At 42.0% G+C, this 21,769-nt stretch overlaps 1 protein-coding gene across 1 annotated transcript; it reads left to right on the top strand.

Moving 5' to 3' along the window:
* Positions 1-17,903: 17,903 nt before the first annotated feature.
* On the top strand, positions 17,904-21,559 carry AVPR1B (arginine vasopressin receptor 1B). Its single transcript, XM_036758199.1, has 2 exons — positions 17,904-18,849; positions 21,243-21,559. Exons 1-2 carry the CDS (start codon positions 17,904-17,906, stop codon positions 21,557-21,559), a joined length of 1,263 nt encoding a protein of 420 aa, XP_036614094.1.
* The last annotated feature ends 210 nt before the right edge of the window (positions 21,560-21,769 follow it).

Raw genomic sequence — 21,769 nt, 5'->3', positions numbered from 1 at the left:
CCTGTTGCCTACCTCAGTACCAACCTCCTGCAGCCCAGCTCTTGACCACGAATCTTGAGACCCCCGCCCCTGTCTCCCTTGGACTTGTTTGTTCGGTTTTGCCCTTGTTTTTGCTTCAGATGTTAATTATTGCTTTGATCCTCTGATTGCTATTCCCAGTTACTGATCCAGTTCTCAGTATGATTCTTTCCTCTACCTGTATGGAAACCTTTCAACCGAACTTCCTTCAGCTCCCTAATATCCCAAGAGGGAAAGCCGTACTCATGGCACCTACCTAGCTACAGCCCTGACAGGCAGCTGGGTAGCATAGAGGGTAGATGGAGCACTGGACCTGGAATCAGGCAGACCTTTAATAATCAGGCAGAGTTTAATAGCTGGGTGACCCTCTGTGGGCAGTCACTTAACTTCCTTCAACTTCAGGGTCCTCATCTGTAAAATAGGGATAATAAAAGGACCTACTTCACAGCGTTGTTACGAGGCATAAATGATGTAATACTGTGTAAAAAAAAATTTACCAAATACTTTGTAAAACATAAAGCTCTTTGTAAATCATGGGTCTAGAGCCAAAGGAAGCTCGGGCATCATCTAGTCCAATGCTCTCATTTTACAGACGAGGAAACTGAGGTTCAAAGTGGCCAGCATAGAGTAGGAACTTAATATATGTTTATTAATTGATTGTCCAAGACAAAACAGTTTACTGACAAGGAGGATTTGAATCTAGGACCTCTGACTTCTCAGCCCATGCTGCTTCTGCTGTTCTAGGCTGTATCTGGGAGCTATTATTGCTCTTGATCCTGGTGACAATATCTACCATTTATATAGTGCTTTACAGTTTGCAAAATGCTTTAGAAGTAGTAATTAATTGCACTTTATCATCAGAACTGAGTCTGAGAGGTGGGTGCCATCATTACCTCCATTCTACAGATGAGAAAACTGAGGCTTCATAGAGGGTTAGATGGACACAAGATCGCAAACCTAGTAAATGTTTGAGGCTGTATCTGCACTAGGGTCTACCCTGACTCCAGATCCAGTGCTCTGTTGACGGCACCATCTCACTGCCATAACTTGGATGTGATCCCAACATGTAGGAGGGTGCCAACCGCAAACGTATTTTACAATTTTGCCTGGGGTTGCCCCAGTCTCTATGGTTGAAAACATTCTGCTCAGTTTTTTCATTGATTTACCATATTGGTCAGAACATAGGCCATCACCCTCCTTCCCAAAATGAGTTTTCTTTGAAGGGAAAAAAGGGGATAAGTAGATAATGAAATCTACTAACACCAATTACAGGCCATACTCAAGTTTTATTAAATTTATTTTGGACAGAAGGTGGGGAAAGTGAGGCTTATATTGTGAAATATAGGTCTGGACACAGTGACCTGTCTTTGGTGGTAGGTTTGCTGAGAGCATCTTGATTTCTCCCTCCTCCCCACAAGAATCCAGATATTCTAGGAGACTTGTTACTAGGAAAGCCATAGGGCCAGACAGATATGGTCTTTTCACTTCTGAGAATCTCCAAGGTGGAAGAGACCTCAAAGGTCATGTAGTTAACCCCCTCTGCCCCCCACCCAATGAAAGAATACCTCTGACAGGTTCCTACCCAACTTATTCATTTGGTTCCAAAACAGAGTTAAAGTGTCCCACTACCCCCTACCCTTCCAGGTGACTGGGCCTTTGTCTCTGCCAATCTACATTCATCACCTCCAAACTCTTTACCTCCTAGAAGGCATCCTTAATATCAATAAAGTGCTTCAAATTTTGTAAATCACTTTCCCCACTATGATCTGGCCAGGTAGTGAAAGTAAGTATTATTCCCCGTGTTAGAGAATCCTTCCTTTCATACTAAATAGCTGGGTGACCCTGGGCAAATCATTTTACCTCCTCTAGGTTTCAAGTTCCTGGTCTGTGAAGTGAGGGGGTTGGATTAGATCCCTTCTCAGGTCACTTCAAGTTCTAAATCTAGGATTCAATGAGGATCAGGGAAATGAAATGATGTGTTCATAATCGCATACCTGATAATGTAGCAACCAGGACTGAAGCTCAGGCCTTCTGACTCCCAGTCCACACTCTTTCTGCTTTACCATGCTGACTATTGGTAACTCATCCTGTTCTATTCTCACCTCCCTTCAGCACTTTGGAATGCAGTTTAATGACTCTGCATTTGTTGAGGCTTCACTTAGAGATATCCTAAGTCAAACACAGGTCCCCCCAAAAAGGTACTCTACGTATAAGGTTCTTTTTGATCCATGTTCACTCAGAATCATGGCTTACAAGCCCCCACTGATGTATTTACTTTCACTAGTTAGCCCGAAGACACACTAACTTAAAGAAGGGGATTTCATATAATAGGCTAGTAAGAAAAGTAACCATAAAACATCTCCATAAACCAATAGCATACTCTCCCATAAACACACACACACACACACACACACCATCAATGGGAAGAATGAACACATTTAGGAAATGTGTGGAGGAGCAAATATAGGTGTCAAATGCCAAGGAATATGAATGGAAGGTATAAATATTGGGAGAATATTTGACCAAGACATACATATGGAAGAGAAACACATGCCTCTAAAACTTCAGGACCACCAATATCTTCTGGTGATGTTATTCTGAAGCTCTCAATGGTTCCATTTTCCACTATATTTCTCTCTCTGTCTCTGTTTCTCTCTGTTTCTATCCTCTGTCTGTCTCTGTCTTTGTCTTTTTCTCTTTCTGTGCCTCTCTCTGCCTCTCTCTGTCTCTCTCTGTCTCTCTCTCTCTCTCTCTCTCTGTCTTTCTCTGTCTGTCTCTCTCTCTCTCTCCCTCTCTCTCTCTCTTGAATCATGCTTATACATCACTGATAGATCAGTCTTCTTAAAATAGCACTATGATGTCCCTCTCCTTCAAAATCTGTAAGGAATCCCCACTGTCCACAGAATAAAGTCCAAAATCCTTAGCTTAGCATTCAAGCTACTCAATTCAAATTCAAGTCAAATCATTTCAACAAGTACTTATTAAATGCTGTTCTATAAAAATGGAGGAGATACAACATCTAGCTAAGATGTGATCCTTGCTCTTATGGAGCTCGTAGTCCAATAGCAGGATATGATACATTGACACACAAACATAACAAAGTAAGAAAAGATGGAGAGTGGAGAGAGGACCATAAAGCATAAGGAAAGAAGAAATATGAGATATGGCTGGGAAGTGGAGGGCTGCCAAGGAAATGGAGGCCCAATTCCCGTGTGAGGAATTTGGCCTTTACTCAGTAGGCAATAGGGAGCCTCAGAAGGGTTTTAACAGAGAATTCCCAGTAGGAAGCTATGGAATATGGAAATGGGAGGTTATTGCAATGAGAACCTGTGTGCTAGGGTATCAATAATGGGATTAGAGAGTCAATGCAAGATTTATGGCAAGGATAAAAGTTGTAGAGATAGAATTGACTGAACCTTGTATGGAGAGGGAACAATGAATGAATGAATGAATGAATGAAGCACTTTTTAAGCTCCTACTAAATACAGGTACTGAGCAGGGTGCTAGGAATGCAAATATAGAAGTGAGACAATCTTTGCCCTCAAGGAACTTACATTCTATAGGAACACATAACACATATAAGGAAGTGGTAACTAGAGAAGGGTTTTTGGGTCTGAGGAGTTACAGAAATGGTGACTAGAATCTTGTAATGCCCTTTGCCAGAAGCAATGGTAGTATTTAATTTGCTTACTGCTCCCAGAGTAGTGAGGTGCATAGATGAAAAATCGGCATGTAAAGGGTTTGAGCATGATTACAAGGCAAAGTGTCTGGAGTCGATGGGTGGAAAGCATCATCTGGTTTGGGGCCAGCTAAATATAGTTAGTTAGGTGAGTCTGCACTCCTACCTTCACCAACTAGAGCAGGGAAGGCAGAGTAGAAGATAACACCCAACTTTCAAATATGGGATATTGTGTTCATGGTACTGCTACCCACAGAAATTGTAGTCAAAAACAGGGAGTGGGCTTAGGAAGACAGGTAAGAAGCTTTGTTTTAGTCATATTGGGTTTGAGATGCTGACAGCTCAAGATGTCTTGTGGGCAGTTAAAGATAGGGAGAAAGAGAGAGAGAGAGAGAGAGAGAGAGAGAGAGAGCAGGACTAGAGACACATGGCATCAGCTAAGCAGAGATGAATGTATGAGCAAATGAGATTGTCATTTGAGAGTGAGTAGAGAGAAACAGGAAGAGGGCCAAGGACAGAATCTTGGGAAAATACCTACCTTTAAAAATCAGGGAAAGGATGAAGAACCAATGAAGGAGAAGAAGAAGGAGCCATTAGAAAACAAAGGAGTCAAAATGAATAGAATAACCACTCCAAAATGATACATGTGAAATTACAAAGGTCAAGTTAGCGCAAAAGAAGATATGAAAAGATGCTTCCCCACAAGGCTTTGCAGAGATGGAGAGTCCACAGGCCTAGAACATTGTATATGACATCAGATGTTTTGGGTGTATTGATTATTTTTACTAAATTTTTTTCTCTTTTTCTTTTAAAAAAATCTTGATTATAAAGGATGGCTTTCTAGAAGGGTGAGGGAGAGAGATACAGAGGGAACTGCAGGAAATGTAAGAAAAAAAGACATATTCAATATACACATGTATATATGTGTACAAAAGTAAGGAAATCAGAAGGTTGTGGTGTCTCAGGGGCCAAGGGAAGTAAAAGCATGTGATAGAAGGTGGTCAACAGCAACAAGTGCTTCAGAGAGCAGGTCCACCATCTTAGATTCCTACAAACCTACTCTCCAACCCCAAACCTCTACTTCAGGGATCACTCTACCCCCAAATATATTCTGTGCTTTGCTTGTAAATCAGAAGACAAGACTCCCAGTCTTAGTTTATATTTACTAAAAAGTGCCAAGTTACTAAGCCAGCTCTATCTCCAATTCCAAATCCTAATATATTTACACTTGAAACCACTGATTTCAAAACCATTAAACAGTATTAAGTTCTGCCTGCTACATTCGTTGAAATTAACGTAGTTTGTGTGGCCTTTGGCTTCTGCCTTCAGCAGAAATTTGCTATTTCTGGGAAGAAAAATAAAGTTTAAAAGCTCCCTCCTAAATGCCCAATAATTTGGAGTACTGAACTAGATACCCTAAAGAAACTTCAGACAGAAGTAATGCATTATTTAGAGAGATTCTCCCTCCTCCCCAATTCTGCTAGAACCTAGACATATGTGTAAAACATGGAAGTTTGTCATTGTTTGAGCAGTTCTGTTTAACCAATCTAGAGTTCAGCAGAAAATGTCTTCCTGCTCTTTTCCCTCCACTAGCTGAAAAGTGTTCAGTGCACCAGTATTCAGAAATGTCTTCAATTTTTACTATTTTCTCCTCTTTAGTGAAAGGCTAGACTGAGTCTTTTTTTTTCATTACCACCTAGTATGGTTTAGTGGAAAGATGACTGACCCTGAAATCAGAGGACTAGGATTCAAATCCTGCTTTTGATCCTCGCTACTTGGTGCAGTGGATAGAGCACTGGGCTTGCAATCAGGAAGACCCACCTTCCCAAGTTTGAATCCAGCATCAAACACTCACTGGCTGCGTGACCTTGGGCAAGTCACTTAACCCTGTTTGTCTCCATTTCCTAATATGTAAAATGAGAAGGAAGTGGCAAACCACTCCAGTATCTTTGCCTAGAAAACCCCAAATGGGGTCACAAAGAGTCTGACACTACTGAAAAATGGCTGAACATTAACAACTTGTATGACCTTGGGAAAGTCATTTATCCCCTCTAGGCAACAGTCTTCTCACCTATAAAATGAAACATTTGGGAGAGATAGCTTTTGAAGTCCTTTCCATTTCTAAATCTATGATTGATCTTCTTTATACTCTGGGGGTCCCCCTAAGACTCTGCCTCCAACCTCAAAAGCAGGTTATTTTTTTCCCTATGTCACCTATAGCATTCTTGTTCATGGCGCTCTACAGAACACGTATAGAACAGGAGCTGACTGATTAATTCTGGACTGGCTTGAGAAGTGTTGGGAGAGGTGAACAGCTTGTAAATAACTTTCAGGCCAGATGGGAAAGCTGTGAGAGTGATGCCTTGGAGACAAATAACCCTACTTAGGTAGCCAAGGACAAGGAAAGTGTTCACTACTCCAAATTTTGGCTTTTTTCAGACATCACCAGAGCCTTGCTTACAAAAGCTATGAGGCTCTCCCACAGTCCTAGGACCCTGTTGCCCAAGAGGCGCTAATGCCAGAGGAGGCAGTAACATAGCCTACTAACTACCATAGATACATTTGCTTTAAGCATAAGGGGGTGATGTTGATTTTTTAAAATGAATTTATAATAGAGAAATTTCAGCTGTCAGCCATTAGAGAAGATTTTTTGGACAGGGGAAACTAATATCCCACCTGAGTCCTATTCCATTTGTCTATATCCTAATTAGAGTCAAGAATCTTATTTTTTTGGTGGTCACCTGGAGAAGGAAAACAAATACACACAAAAAGAGCATCAGATACTCAAGGTCAACTCCTAGGCATTTTAATCAAGAATTTCCAAGGGGTTATAACATCATAGACTGAGGACTGGAAAGGTTCTTAGTGTGTTTAGGGGTTCAGAAAAGGCCTCATGTTCTTACGTTTGAACTGAGTTTGAAGCAGAGGTGAGGAAAGGAGTACACACTGCCCAAGCAAAATCTTGTAAGAACTGTGTTAGACGTACTCAAGTCAAGATTGAGCTGAGACAATTTGCAGTAGCAAAGAACTGGAAACATGCAGTGAGATGTAGCTAAAAAAAACATGAGATGTCACGGAATGGGATATTATTGTGCTGTAAGAAATGACACATGATGAATGCAGAAAATCATGGAAAGACTTATATGAACTGAGGCAAAGTGAAGCAAGTAGAACCAAGAAAACAATATACACAATGATTACGATAATATAAATTGAAAGAACAACCACTACAAAGCAATATGGTGAAATTACAAAGTACAAGTTTGGCCTCAAAAAAGGGATATGAGATGATGTATCTTGCCATCATTCCTTTGCAAAGGTTGGAGAAGTATCTATAGGTATGGAAAATGGTATATACTTTCAACTTATTTATTAATTTTGCTGATTTTTGTCTTTCTCTTAAAAACAATCTTCCCCCCCTCTAACCCCCCCCCAATCTTTGTTATATGGAATGGTTCTCTGGGAGGGGGAATGGGGAAGAATACAAGGGGAAAGGTTTAAATAGGAAAGGTTTAAAAAAAGGCATAGACAAAAAATTTTAAATTAAAAATGGTTTTTGACTAACTTAAAATGTGAGAATACCCAAAAGGGATGTTTAAAGCTATTTGGAAGGCAAGAAGATCAAAGAAGGGAAGGGATAGATAGGATGATGTTAACAGACAATGATAAGAACTCTTATTAAGAACTATTCAACTTATTTTGCTTCTGATTTTCCCCCTTTTCCAAGGAGAACAGTTTGTGGATTGGGAAGAATGCAGCAATATGGTTTAAAAGGAAGTAAAAATCCAAAAAAATGACAAAGTATCAGATCATCTGGCTCTCCTTTGTGAGATCATGTATACAGGCCCAGATAAACTCTATTACGGAGAAGTATAAGAACCCTTGCAAATGTGATTGCTGAGGTCCTTTCAGTGACCTCTGAATAGTGAAGAGAGAAAGGAAAGGTGCTACAGGCCCAGAGAATGGCAAATTCATTAAAAAGAAGAGGGTAGAGTCTATAGGCTATCGATTTTTCTTCTTCCCCCACCAAATTTCTAGACTATATTATTAAAAGGGTGGTTTGTGAACATTTAGAAAGAGAAGCACTCACCAGTAAGTCATCATGACTTTATTAAGAATGAGTTATACAGGACTTACCTCATTTCCTTTGTTGACAGGGTAATCAGGCCTCAGAAAGTCATGTTCACATTTTAAGGAGGTCAATGATAAAAAATAATAGTACCACATATACCACTACTTAGAGCAGCACTATTTTTTGTAGCAGCAAAGAACTAGAAACAAAACAGATGCCCATCCATTGGGGAATCACTAAACAAGTTGCAGTACATGGATGCAATGTATTCTAAGAAGAGATGAATACAGATGAGTATGGGAGGATTTATATGAACTGATACAGAGTGAGGTCAGCAGAACCAGGGCAACAATATACACGAATGCAACAATGTAAATGGAAAAAAAACCACGACAAAACAATTGAAACAGAATGCTACAAAATTATAATGGCAAACTTGACTCCAAAGAAGGGCTATGAGAATATACCCCAACCCCATTTATTTGCAGAAATAGGAAATTATGGGTAATGAATGTATCATATAATGTCAGACTTGGTTGATAGGCTAGTTAGTTTTGCTGAACTGTTTTTTTTCTCTTTTTGTTCATTTTTTCATTCATAGGAATGGTACTCTGAGGGGAATGTACTGGAAAGTGTAAGCCATGTAAAAACAAAAGATATCAACAATTTTTTTTTTAAAAATCAGCTTCACATAAATATAGGATGAGGGAGATGTCACTAAACAACAATTCACATTAAAAAAATCTGGGGGTCTCAGTGGACTCTATAATACAAATAAATAATAACAGATAAAATGACAGCTAAAATCACTGAAGCTCAAAGAGTTTAAGTGATTTATCCAAGTCTACTTGTCCAGCAGGTGATCAGAAAACATAGAAAGACACAAAAGCAGTCCTCGGTTCTATGCAGGTTTTTTGTATGGCAGTCACACTCTAGTAAGAAAGAGGGCAGAGAGTTCATAGGTTTTAGATGATCTATGAATATAAATTTATCTGTTGGTCCTCTAAATAGGAGATCTTTGTCCAGTGATGACACTTGTCCAGTGGACACATTATTGGAGGAACTGAAATATATCAAAGTTGATATTCTTATGATAAATGACTGAAAGTAGAACACAAAAGGTAGTTGTATTTAAATGAAAGGATGGGTCCAAGGTTCTACGTGGAGAGGAAAATAAAAAAGTTGGTGGGGTTACTTTTATTGTGCATCCAAGGGCAATAAGAAATATCATTTCATGGGTCATTTGGTCATTTTAAATTGCAGTGCTCAGGATAAGCATTTGCAAGAAGACCACTATGAAAAAAAATACTGCAGATTATGTTTCAACTTCTGTTGCAGAAAATGAGAAGGTCGAGATATTTTGTGAAGAGCTTAGTAAGATGCTCCAAATTAAATTAATATACACTTTTATACTTGGTGACTTCAATGCAAAGGTGGAAATAGGGAAGGAAAGTGGAAAACATGTTGGGGAATATGGTTCAGAAGTAAGAAATGTGGGTGGTCAAAAGCTTTTAGATTATATAGAAGGCTCACATCTATGCAAATTCAGCACTTAGTACAATGCCTGAAATGTAGTAGGCACTTAATGTTCTTATTGACAGAGTTATTATTTATTATGCACACTTCAAAACTAGAGTCAGGAGGCTTTGGACATAGAAAGTATCAAATGTCATCATTAAAATGAAATTGGTTTTAATAGTCAGAAAATGATTGATTGTTGATGTGAGAGTTATTCCTAAATCAATTGTCTATGGACAATCAGACTTCCAACTTCTTAAGAGTAATGATCAAAATCATTATCTAAGTCTAAGAATAAAAATAAGGCAAACATACCATGTGCAATTGAGGTAATGTCAACCTGACCTATTTAAACAACATTTTGACACAGAAAATGTGAACTAGATAAAAGATTAGACAGCAACATAGACTGTTATCATGTCCAGAGGAGGTTTAACTGATATAAATAAATTGTCACAAAGAATCCAAAAGAAGCCAGAAAATATCCTAGGCATCAAATGCTTAATTTTCTTGCCAGTAGATACACCAGTTAAGGGCAATGCCAGTTTAAAAAATAGACACATTTGGAAGATCTTAAAGAAGAGGATGGTGGTCAGGCTATAAGAAACATTGCCTGACAGAAACATTGAGTAAGGGAAAGACAAGTTCAAAGAGAACTTGGTGAAGTGCACATGAGTTACTCGGGTCTTCCTGACTCCAGACCCAGTGCTCTATCCACTGTTAACGCCAAGCTGCCTCATAAAACAAGTGTGTGTGTGTGTGGGGGGGAATCCATACATTATTTCTCCAAGTTTTCAATTTCATTTAATCAGTATCAACTTCTTTCTCTAATTTTTAAGTTCTATATGTTAGTTTTATTCAATTTACAATCAATGCAATTTTTGTATCTTAATGCTAATAGCTCATATTTGAGATGCAATATGTCTTAATGAATAGAAGCTTACCTTGCAGTTGCAAGAACCTGAGTTCCAGTCCTTCATCTGACATATATTGGCTGCATGACCCCTAGACAACTCAGTGCCTTAAACAACCCTCTAAGACTATTAGATGCAGAGTTACCAATCTACATTGCTACAGGGGGTTTCTTCATCATGATTTCCCTGCAACAGTGAAATCATTGGGCTTGGTGAAAAAAACAAAGGCAAAAACCTCACGCTTATTTAAAGCTTCAAGTTTTATACTATTTTCCTCATCACAAGGCTGTGGGGTCTGTAGTCTAGCATGTTGTAATGGAGAACATTCTAGATTAAGAATCAGAAGGCCTGGATTTAAATTTCAGCTATGCTGCTTATGAGCTGTATGATCTTGGGCTTTACTTTTTTTAAAGCACTTTGCTTCTCTGTGACTCAGTTTTCTCATCTGTAAAATGAGGAAGTTGTACTAGATGAGCTCTAATATGCTACAATTCTATCTCTGTTATCCAAATAAGGAAGAAGAATCTCAGAGAGAAAGGGACTTGCCCAGGATCACACAGCTTGTAAGTCATATAATAATATAATATATAATAATAGGGGTCAGCACTCAAACCCTGGCCTTCTGATACCATGTCTATTGCTAATTTTACCATATTGTGATTTTCTGGATCTTGTTTCTTTTTTTTGTCCTTTTAAAAGTCTTGGCTACATTATGTGTTTGAAAAATTAAAATAGGGTGGTATAAAACAATCATTTAACTTCTGGGCCTCAGTTTCCTCAGCTGAACAATGAGGGGGTATACTCTCTAAGGTCACTTGTAGCTCGAAAGGCAATCAATCAGTCAACAAGCTTTTATTAGGTGCTCACTCTGTGCCAGTGCTGGGAATTTTTTAAAAAAGGGGTCGAGGGAAGGGTGGACAAAAATAGCCCTCGAGGAGCTCAGATTCTAATGGTGGAAAATGTAAAGAACTAATGTAAAGATTGTAGAGAGTGTAATGAACCTAACTAAAAGAACTACATACATAAAAGATAAGGAGAAGAGATGGGGAGTAAACCCAGAGGTGAAAGACATCAGCAGTGAAAGACACTATTGGATATTTGGGGGCAGGAATTGAGGGGCCTCTTTGGCATCCCCCTATTTATTTTCAGCTGCCTCCTTAAAAAAACCATTCCTGTCTCTCTCTTCCTCCTACCCCTTTTACCCTATTCCCTGGAGACAGACTTCCTTTCCTCTTAGTGTTAAGTCAGTGAATGCAAAGATACTGGCGACAGCAACGTATGCTCCCAGGCAGTAAAATGTGCATTAGTCCCTATAATGTACCCAATGCCAACAACTCTACTTCCTCCTCCTGGATTTTTATAGGGATGTGAATCAGAGATGACCATTCCTGGGCAGACAGACAGAGGAACTGCAGACTGGATAAATAAACCATACATTCATTTGGAAGTTATCCCAAAGTTTGTCATAAATGCTGACTCTGATGACCAAGGATCTAATCAGAACAATGCAATCCAATAACCCAATAAACATTTATTAAGCATCTACTGTGTGCCAGGTGGCAGTAGGTGATGCAGTGGATAGACCACTGGGCTTGGAATCAGGAAGACTCATCTTCATGAATTCAAATCCAGCCCCAGACACTTACTAGCTGTGTAACTCTGGACAAGTCACTCAACCCTGCTTGCCTCAGTTCAATCCATAAAATGATCTGCAGAAACAAATGGCAAATCACTCCAGTATCTCTGCCCAGAAAACTCCAAATGGGATCGTGAAGAGTTGAACATGACTAATAAGAGATGCCAGGCACTATGCTAGGCACCAAGCCTACAATTAATAAAAATAAAGACAGACCTTGCCCTCAAGGAGCTTACAATCTGATTGGAGGAGGCAGCACATACACTATTCAGAGTTCTAAGGCAAGGACAGGCTTAATGCTGGTAGAAACCTAGAGAGAGAAACACATTCTCAATTTATGGCTCCCAGGAAAGACTGCAAGAGGGAAATGTCGCCAACTTTCTTTCTTGGAGAACACGATCTTTGTGGGAATTGATCATCCAGTTTCTTCACTGGAACTCAGCCTGGGCCAGTTGTCATATAGGAAAGAATGTTGAGGTCATCCATTTCCCTCCAAATGATGAGAGGCTGGAAAAAGAGAAAAGCAACAAATTAGAGTGGAAAATGCCTTGGGTTTGGGAGCCAGGAGACCTGAGTTTGGATTATAGTTCTGACACTTACTTAGTCATCTGACCGTGGGCCAGGCACTCAACCTCTGAGGCTCATTTTTCTCATCTGTAAAATGGAGATAGTAATATCTGTGTACTAGCTCACTGGGAGCAAAGTGTGATATGAATGTGAGCTTTTTCTTTAGGGAGGGAGTGGAAGAAGGCTATATTTGTGATATCATCCTTGTGAGCCTGGGAAAGTAACTCCCATTTGACTCAGATTAACACCTGTTTTGCAGTTTATAGTCCTAGAGGATTGTCTGGGGCAGGGGCACTAAGAGGTTAAATAACTTGTTTTGGGTCACATAGCCAGGGTATGTCAGAGAATTTACTTGAACCCAGATCTTCCCGGCCCCAAGGCCAGCTCTCTCTTCACTACTACTCAGCAAGAGTATGAGCTGTTATACTAAAAGCAGGTGGGCGGGCTGGTGTGTGTTCTATACCAGTAGACCTTGATTTATGAGGTAGATCTATTCCTGAACTAGTGGCATGCTAATTGAATTTGTGTAAATGAAATCTTCCCTTCCCTTTCATTTGTTATTTCCCCAATTACATTTGTTCTCCAATTTGAAGTGACACCTATGGATTTAGCTCTCAATTTCCCAGCCTTCGCCTCCCAAGGCTCTTTGTCAAAGAGCTGCTTTTCTATGGGGAACAACTACCCACCTCCTCAGTGAAGCCTCCCTCGACTCCTTCAATGCTTTGAAGGTCAATGTCTCCCATTGTATCTGGTGCTGTCTCCAGTCATCCTGACCTGTATCTTTTTTTTCACTTATTTCAAATAAATTTTATTGCAGCCAAAACAGTTTATAATATGTACATAATCAAGTATGATATATATGTATATATGCATATATATATATATATATATATATATATACACAATTTAAGTTGTAGGAAATAAGTTTACTTTTTTTGGAAGATATTGTTAAACAAAATTCAAGTTGCATACATTAGTAACTTAAACTCAACATCCTTAATTTGGTATAAAGGTGACATGTTTCCTTGCTTCCTTCTGTTTTGCTAATCACTGTACCTAAACTGCCTTATAAAGATAATATCTTTTAATCCAATTTACTGTTTTCTCTTACACTCTGATTCTAAGGAGGAGAAAGTGAGGCTGGTGACTTTACACAGCCCTGCCTCACTTAGATCCAATTCACTTGCAAGTCAAGGCATCACCCTCTTGATGTTATTGGTCCTCTTCGAGAACAAAGGATGAACAATAATTTCCTTTTTCTGTATTTTGAGAATTTAGAGTCTGTAGCATTTATTTACTTAACATCTCATATTGTTCACCATTGTTTTTATGGGCATATCTTTTGTCCTCAAACAGGCTAGGTGATCTCCAAAGTCTTTTTTTCGGCTCTAGAATTCTGTGATCTATGTGCTATGAGATGCTTCAGGGGCAGAGAGTGGAGGCTTCTTTGGCAATCTTCAAATTATAGCTGTAAGCCAATTAAGGGTTGGATTTATGTCTTATACTTTTTCTGAACTTCGCATCCTACTTAGCACAGTACTAGACATACAGTAGGTGCTCAAAAAAAAAACCCAGCAATAACCCAGTTATTGATTGATTGGTGGAATTTCTCTGTTTCTGAAGGGCAGATCAATATAATCAAAAGACTTGAATTTCTATCTATTTACTAGCTATATGCCATCAGACCACTCATTTAAGCTATATGAACCTCAGTTTGTCATTCCTGTGTAGGGTAAAAATTAATTGATATAATGTGTGTAAAAGACTGTAACTATAAGGCACTATGTGTCAGGCATTTTTTTCCTCATTATTTTGGAAATTTGGGTTTTAGTTGTGGATTTTATTCAAACAGGCACATCTCTACTTATTGACAAGACAGTCTGCCTGGCTGCAATCATGCCCTAGGCAGATTCTTAATAATCTCTTGTGCAATCTGAGCTTCTGTTGAAAATAACATAATGACCCTATCCAGTGTCAATGTCAAGAAAGGTGAGATTTGACCATTTGTAGAGTGTCTGTCTGTCACTCCCCTCCTGGTGGTGAGTTTACACAAATACTCATACACACACACACACACACACACATACACACACACACATATGCACACACACTCAGCTTTCCCTATATCCTCCACTAATTGGCCACCTAGGTAATACAGTGGATAGAGAGCTGGGTCTGGAGTCAGGAAGACCTGAGTTCAAATCCGGCCTCAAACACTTACTAGCTGTGTGACCATGGGCAAATCACTTAACCTTGTTTGCCTAAATTTCTTCAACTGTAAAATGGGGATCATGATAGCAACTACTTCAGGGCTTGACACAGTGTAGATACTTAATAAATGCTTGTTCGATTATCCTTCCCTTTCTTTTTTGGTGTGCCCAGGGTCACATAGCTAGAAAGTGTCAAGTGTCTGAGGCTAGATTTGAACACAGGTCCTCCTGACTCCAAGGCCAGTGCTTTAGCCACTTGCACCATATAGTTGCCCCTCTCCTTCCTTCTCTTAAAGGCTGTCGAAGGTTCTACCAATTTTTGAGTACTAGTCAATGACAGACTGTGTGTCTTCTGCCTAAGAACCAGGTTATCTAAAAGCGAAGAGTCTCATCATGAGAAGATTGGCCTCTAGGGAATACATTTTGTTTTTTGGTCTTGATAACCCCTAAAGGAGACAAAAAAGATTCCAATATATGATCTGATTAGCATGAGGTCAAAGGAAACTTTTTCCCACTGTGAGAGAGACACAGTTTCTGTGATTGTGCAACATTTTAGGAAGGACATTGATAAAGAAGAGCACATCTAGAGCAGGGGTCCCTAACTATTTTGATCTCACGGATCCCTCTGGCAGCCTGATGAAGCCTATAGACCTTTTCTAGGAACAATATGTTCTATTTTGGTTTTTTGGAGGAAACTAGGACTAAGTGACTTGCCCAGTAGAGTCTGCAGCCAGGTCTGAACTCAGGTCCTCCTGATTTCAGGGCCAGTGAGAATAATGTTTTGGGTTTTTTAAAATTCATAATTGAAAGAAATACTAAATTTCAGTTAGGGGCTAGTAAAAACAAATAAAATTTCATTCTCCCCCAGGTTAAGGCAGGCAATAAGCATTTATATAAAATAATACTCTTTATTAACATAAGAGCCCCTGATCTAGAAACAAGAACAACTAGGATGATGGAAGGCCTTAAGATCATGCATGCAAAAGATTGCTCAAAGAAACTGAGATCCTTCGGCATGGACAAGAGAAGAATTGGGGCTGGATGGCAGTCTAAAAATGTGAAAGTCTGCCAGAGGAGGGCTTAGTCTTGCTCTGCTTAGTCCCAGAAGACAGACCTCTGAGTACAGGAAAAAGCTTCAGGGAAGTAGATTTAGGCTATTCCAAAGCTGGGTGGGCTGTTCAGGAAGCAATGGGCTCTCCCTCTCGAGAGAGGCATTAGCCTGGACAAAGACCTGTCAGAAGTGTTCCAGAGGGGATTCTTATTCAGGTACTGATCAGACTCAATGACCTCAGAGATTCCTTCCAACTGTGAGAGTCTGTGATTGCGTAAAGGACAAGAATGCAGAAAGACCCATCATCTGAACATTGGCCCCAACAACCCCTAACAATCCACCAACTAAAGGCACTCACAGGATGCATCCCAAGTCCTTGAAGTATTAATATTAGCTCCTACTTCACTAGCCCTTTTGGCTTTCAAAGCACCTTCCTCAAGGCAAGCCTAGGAGAGAAACTGCAAGTAATATTTTCCCCATTTACATATGAGGAAACTGAGTTGCAAAGAACTTTAGCCAAAGTCATACAACTAGAAACTATAAGAACCAGACTCAAATATATTGAAGTTTCCATGTTTCCAGACTTACTCCCCACCACATTCTCTGCGCCTCAACCAGCCCCTGCCGCCCTCCAATATTCACAATTCTTCCCAGTCCTTACCCTGTTCAGGTCACTGTACCTCAGTATTTTTCTAGTCCACCTCCATGTGCTTCTAGCCTTTTTTGTCCTTCCAGTCTTCTCCCAAGTCTTATTTCCCACACCACCACCCCTTGCCCAGTCTTTGCTCCTTTACCTCCACATCTCATTCTTCACACCCCCAGTCTCTGTAGGGTCCTAACAGAATAGCAACTCCCCTTCCCCAACCCCCTTTACCCACATCGGCCACTTGGGGAGATAGCTAGGATGGATGGATAGATAGATAGATAGATAGATAGATAGATAGATAGATAGATAGATAGATAGACAGACAGACAGACAGACAGACAGACAGACAGACAGATAGATAGATAGATAGATAGATAGATAGATAGATAGATAGATAGGAAGGTTATCCATTTCTCAAAAGGGCAGATGAAACTTTATTGAACTGAGCTGTCCAACCAGCTTCCAAATTTATTGGCGATTTCCTGGGTCCTGCGCCTCTGTCTGCCAGAAGCCTAGTATTCCTGCCTGCTGGAGAATATGTCGTTCCTGTGTGCATAGGTGACATACGACAACTTCATTTGTTTGGTTTTCAAAACGCGTTCGCTTGTCTAGCGGGCTACCTAGCGTTGCGCTTAAGGAGATGGCTGATGTGTCTCTGCTGCCCCCTCCCACTCACTCCCCAATCCGTGTGTCCCCATTCACTGACACCCCAACCGCTTCCCTTTCCGATCCTTCTCACTTCAAAAGAGATGTTTGTCTCACCCCCGCCTCTTGCTGCAGGAGCCAACCAGAGGAAGGAGGGACTGCTCAGGGGCTGTTCCAAGCCCGCATATAAACCAGCCCTGGCCAGCCCAGGGCAGCCCCGCCACGAAGAAACCCCGCACATCCTGAGCAGGAGGCTTTGCCAGCCAGCAGCAGAGAGTGGACTGCAGCAGTGGGTACCTGGGGATGGGCTCAGCCTGAGACCCACTGGGTGGAGAGAGGTGTGGAGATACCCCCTTCGGGAGACAGGGAGTTGGAGCTGGGCACTGGTGGAAGAACTTCCCAAGGAAAGTTGGGGGAAAGTGGAATTTAGGGGTGGGGGTGGATTTCTCTGCCTCCAGCTTGCTTAGGAAGCACCTGGTCCATCCATTGATTGTTATCTTCCTTCTTTGTCTTTTCTTGAATCTCCAAGCTCAAACCCAGTTTTCCCTTCCCTTTTTGAACCTCCATATAAACACCCTGCCTCTATTTCCACCCCCCATCTAATTTCCTTTTGTAGCCTTTCCTCTGCTTCCACAAACTCTTCTTCCTCTCCCTAATTTCTTTTCTTCCTCTTCCCTGCTTTACCAGTCTTTTTTGTGTTTTGTTTTGTTTTGGGTTTTTTTGGGAGGGGGGAAGGCAGGGCACTTGGGGTTAAGTGACTTGCCCAAGGTCACACAGCTTACCAGTCTTTTATTTCAAGCCACCTCTGTCCCATCTATCCTCCCATCCTCCTCTCTTTCCATCCCCTACCACCTCTTCACACACCCCCACTCCCCCAACATCTTTACCTTCCTTACCTCCATCTCTCTCCTCTCTGTCCTTTCATTCATCCTCCTATACACCATCCCATGGATAACTCTCCTCTCTGGATGGTCAACACCACCCCATGGAGCTCCCCCTTACCCACAAATACCACTACACCCTGGCTGGGTCGGGATGAGGAGCTGGCCAAAGTGGAGATTGCCGTGCTTGCTACCATCCTGGTGCTGGCCACTGGGGGCAATTCAGTGGTGCTCCTGGCCCTGGGCTGGCCAGGCCGCAAGCGTTCCCGGATGCACCTATTTGTGATGCACTTAGCCGTGACTGATCTGGGTGTGGCACTCTTCCAAGTGTTGCCCCAACTGCTGTGGGACATCACCTACCGTTTCCAAGGGTCTGACCTCCTCTGCCGGGTGGTCAAGTACCTACAGGCCCTGAGCATGTTTGCCTCCACCTACATGCTGCTGGTCATGACCTTGGACAGATACCTAGCTGTCTGCCACCCACTTCGGACCCTCCACCAGCCCAGCAAATCTGCCTACCCTCTCATTATTGCCACCTGGCTACTTGCCGCTGGCCTCAGCCTCCCCCAGGTTTTCATCTTCTCACTAAGAGAGGTGAGCCAAGGTACTGGGGTGCTAGACTGCTGGGCTGATTTCCACTTCTCCTGGGGACTTCAGGCCTATATCACATGGACCACGCTAGCCATCTTTGTCCTTCCTGTGGTTGTACTCATAGCCTGTTACAGCCTCATCTGCTATGAGATCTGCAAAAACCTGAAGGGCAAGATTCAAGCTTGGGGACTGGGAGGAAGAAGCCGAGGGGCCGTACAGGGAGGGGGTACTTCATTCCAGGCTCTAACCGGGGCCAACCGGGGCTTGCCATCTCGAGTCAGCAGCATCAGCACCATCTCTCGAGCAAAGATCCGAACTGTGAAGATGACCTTTGTCATTGTGTTGGCTTACATTGCCTGCTGGGCGCCTTTCTTCAGTGTCCAGATGTGGTCAGTGTGGGATGAGAATGCTCCTGATGAAGGCAAGTGGGTATATGTGTTGTTGGGGGGAAGGTTAGAGGCTTGGAAACCATGCCCCTCCCCTTGCCTCTCCTCAAAGGAAAAGTTTTCTTCCAAGGCAAAACCAATGGCGGGCCTCTCCAGGAGGCAACCAAGGCTTTACTGCATGGTTTGTGAGAGAGCGTACATTATTTCTGCCATGCGAGAGTCAGGGTCAGGGAGGGAGTAGCTGTGGTCTGAGCCCTAAGACACTCTTTCTTATGTGACCCAGGAACCCTGAGAACACAGCTCTGTCCTAAGTTTCGTGGTCTGGGGGAGGTCAGGAATGGGAAAAGAGAAGTTACAGCTACATGTACAATATTCAAAAGCATTTCTGCTGCTCTGGAGAGAAGTGGGGTACATCATTCTGGGGGGCTGAGAACTCTGTGCATGTTGGTGATTCCTGGTCAGATTTGGGTTGGATGAACAATGATGATAATATCCAACATTTATATACCATGGTTGAGGTCTGCAAAGCTCCTTTCTTATATCTCACTGTCCACTCACCAACTGTGAGAGAGGTACCTTTTTAATTCCCATTTTCAGATGAAGAAAAAGATTCTGAGAAGCTAAATGACTTGGACACATTCATATAGCTAGTGAGCATCTGAGGAGGGAGTGGAACCCAGGCTTTTTTGACTCTGGGTTCAGTGTCCTATCTGCCACACCTGAACTTTCGACCAATTTTGTGTCAGTACGGTACAATGTACATCCCTCTAAGTACACTTGTGAGTACAGTATTCAGCAGTTCTCAAAAGGCCCCAGGAAAGGGACCTCCTGAGAGCTTTTCAAGGCCCCTTATAAACCAGGCTGGCAAAAACAGTGGAGCTGGCATTGACAGAGCAATTTAGCATTCACAAAGCATTTTCTGTTCATTATCTCATTTTATCTTTTCTCATGACAGTCTTGTGAGGTAGGTCCTGTAGGCATTATCCCCATTTTTAAAGGTGAAGAAACTGGAGATTGGAGAGCTAGACCAAAGGATCATGTGATCACAGATCTAGACCTAGGAAGGACTTCAGAGGCCATCTAATCCTGCTCCATGGATAAAGACACTGAGATGGAGGGAGGTTTAGTGATTTTTTTTTTAAAGTAGTCAGGTAGGAATGGGGAGAGAGGACAGGAGAGCAGGCCTGCTTTAAAGCTTCCTATCAGGCACAGGGCTACCCAATTCCCATCAGCTTTTAGGGAATGGATCCATCTCTCCCTTCTCATATGTCTCCCCTTAATATAATGAGAAATTCTACTTGTCAAGTGAGCGTGTTTATATCTGGCAAATGGTGAGTTTGGCACTGCCCTGCAAAATTAGCATTGGTATCCCAGTGGGAAGAGTACTGGGCTTGGAATCAAGAAGACTCATCTTCACCACCATATAAAAAGGATACATATTTGTATACATAAATATATATTATATACGAACATAGATGTGTATATATATATATATATATATACACACATATTAGTAGTAACTCCACTACCCTGTTGTTATTATTAAATTATTTTATTTGACTTCACTTTATATTTCACTGTAGTGGAAAGAGTGTTGGACCTGGAGTCGCAGGCCAGGGCTTCAAACCCTAGCCTGGCTACTTGGTTCCTATATGACAACTGACAAGACGGCGTCCTGACTGGCAAAATGAAGGGTTTGGATTGGGCCATCTCGTGGCCTCTTCCTGTTCTAACTCCATTCTCCTATGATCCTAGGCCAGGTTGTGAATCCAGACTTCAGCCCTTATTAGCTGGGGTAACCTCAGTTTCCTCATCTTTAAAATGGGGCTAATAATACTTGCTCTTCACACACCATAGAGATGTTGCCGGGAAAGTGCTTTGTAAGCCGTAAAGCCCCATGCAGGGTGTTCCCCAAGTCTGAAGCTTACAGCTGCACTGAGAGTCTGGGAGCACCCTGTATGAATGTGAATTGGTCATCTTTTTTATTGTAGCCATTACTACTGTGTACACTGACCCCTAACAGCTTTGGCTCCTCCTCCTCCTCCCGTGGTGAAGATGATGATGATGATGATGATGATGATGATGATGATAAGCACGTCCTCCTTTGTGTCCCCAGCACACAGTATGCACTTAATGAATGCACTTAATGCCTGCCTGACTTCAAGGTTTGCAAAGCACTTTCCATATGTTATCCTATTTCATTCTCACAACTACCCTATAGGGAGGTGACATTATTGTTCCCACTTACAGAGGAGGGAACTGAGGCTGAGAGGGCTCGAGAGGCTTGCTCAGCTTGTAAACTGTAAGACAGCTGGTAAGCATCTAAGGTAGGATTTGACCTCAGGCCTCCCTGACTCCGCGTGCAGCACTCTGTGCACTGTGACCCTGCTCTGCCTCTGGCTGACTTACCGTGTTTCTCCTTTGGCAGACTCCACCAATGTGGCTTTCACCATCACCATGCTGCTGGGCAACCTCAGCAGCTGCTGCAACCCCTGGATCTACATGTGTTTTAGCAGCTACCTGCTGCCAGCCCCAATGCGTGACCTCTCCTGCTGCGGGCGGTCCCGGAAGAGCCTGAAGAGACAGCTCTCCAACGGCAGCCTCTCCAGCCGTCGGACCACCCTCCTCACCCGGGTCAGCCACCCTCCCCACCTCAGCCTCAGTGGGAGCCCCCGGCCAGAGGAAAACCTGAAGGATTCCTTTGCACCCAACGAGGATGCCATCACTGAGACCAGAGCCCTCTAGGAGAATCCCTGGAGATACAGATGGTTTTGGGGGAGGGGAGAGCCTTCTGTCCATCTTACTTAGTAGAAGTTTAAACAGGGACAGGGAGGAGTTTAGAGTGACCCCTCTTGAAGGTGGAAACGCTGGCTGGGTCATCCTGGTCTTTAATGTAGGGACATCCAGGGAGCTTACGCCCTCCTAGGGTGCTTCAAACACGTATGCATTTCAGAT

Source organism: Trichosurus vulpecula, chromosome 4 (assembly GCF_011100635.1).
Source record: "Trichosurus vulpecula isolate mTriVul1 chromosome 4, mTriVul1.pri, whole genome shotgun sequence".
Lineage (NCBI taxonomy): Eukaryota > Metazoa > Chordata > Mammalia > Diprotodontia > Phalangeridae > Trichosurus > Trichosurus vulpecula.
This window is presented reverse-complemented; position numbering and strand designations above follow the sequence as displayed.

What these genes read in the sequence shown, in the direction of transcription:
- AVPR1B (XM_036758199.1), top strand. Translation starts at nt 17,904, where the DNA reads ATGGATAACTCTCCTCTCTGGATGGTCAACACCACCCCATGGAGCTCC. An exon ending in TGAGAATGCTCCTGATGAAG is followed by an intron (nt 18,850 to 21,242) that starts GCAAGTGGGTAT and finishes CTCCTTTGGCAG; the next exon opens with ACTCCACCAATGTGGCTTTC.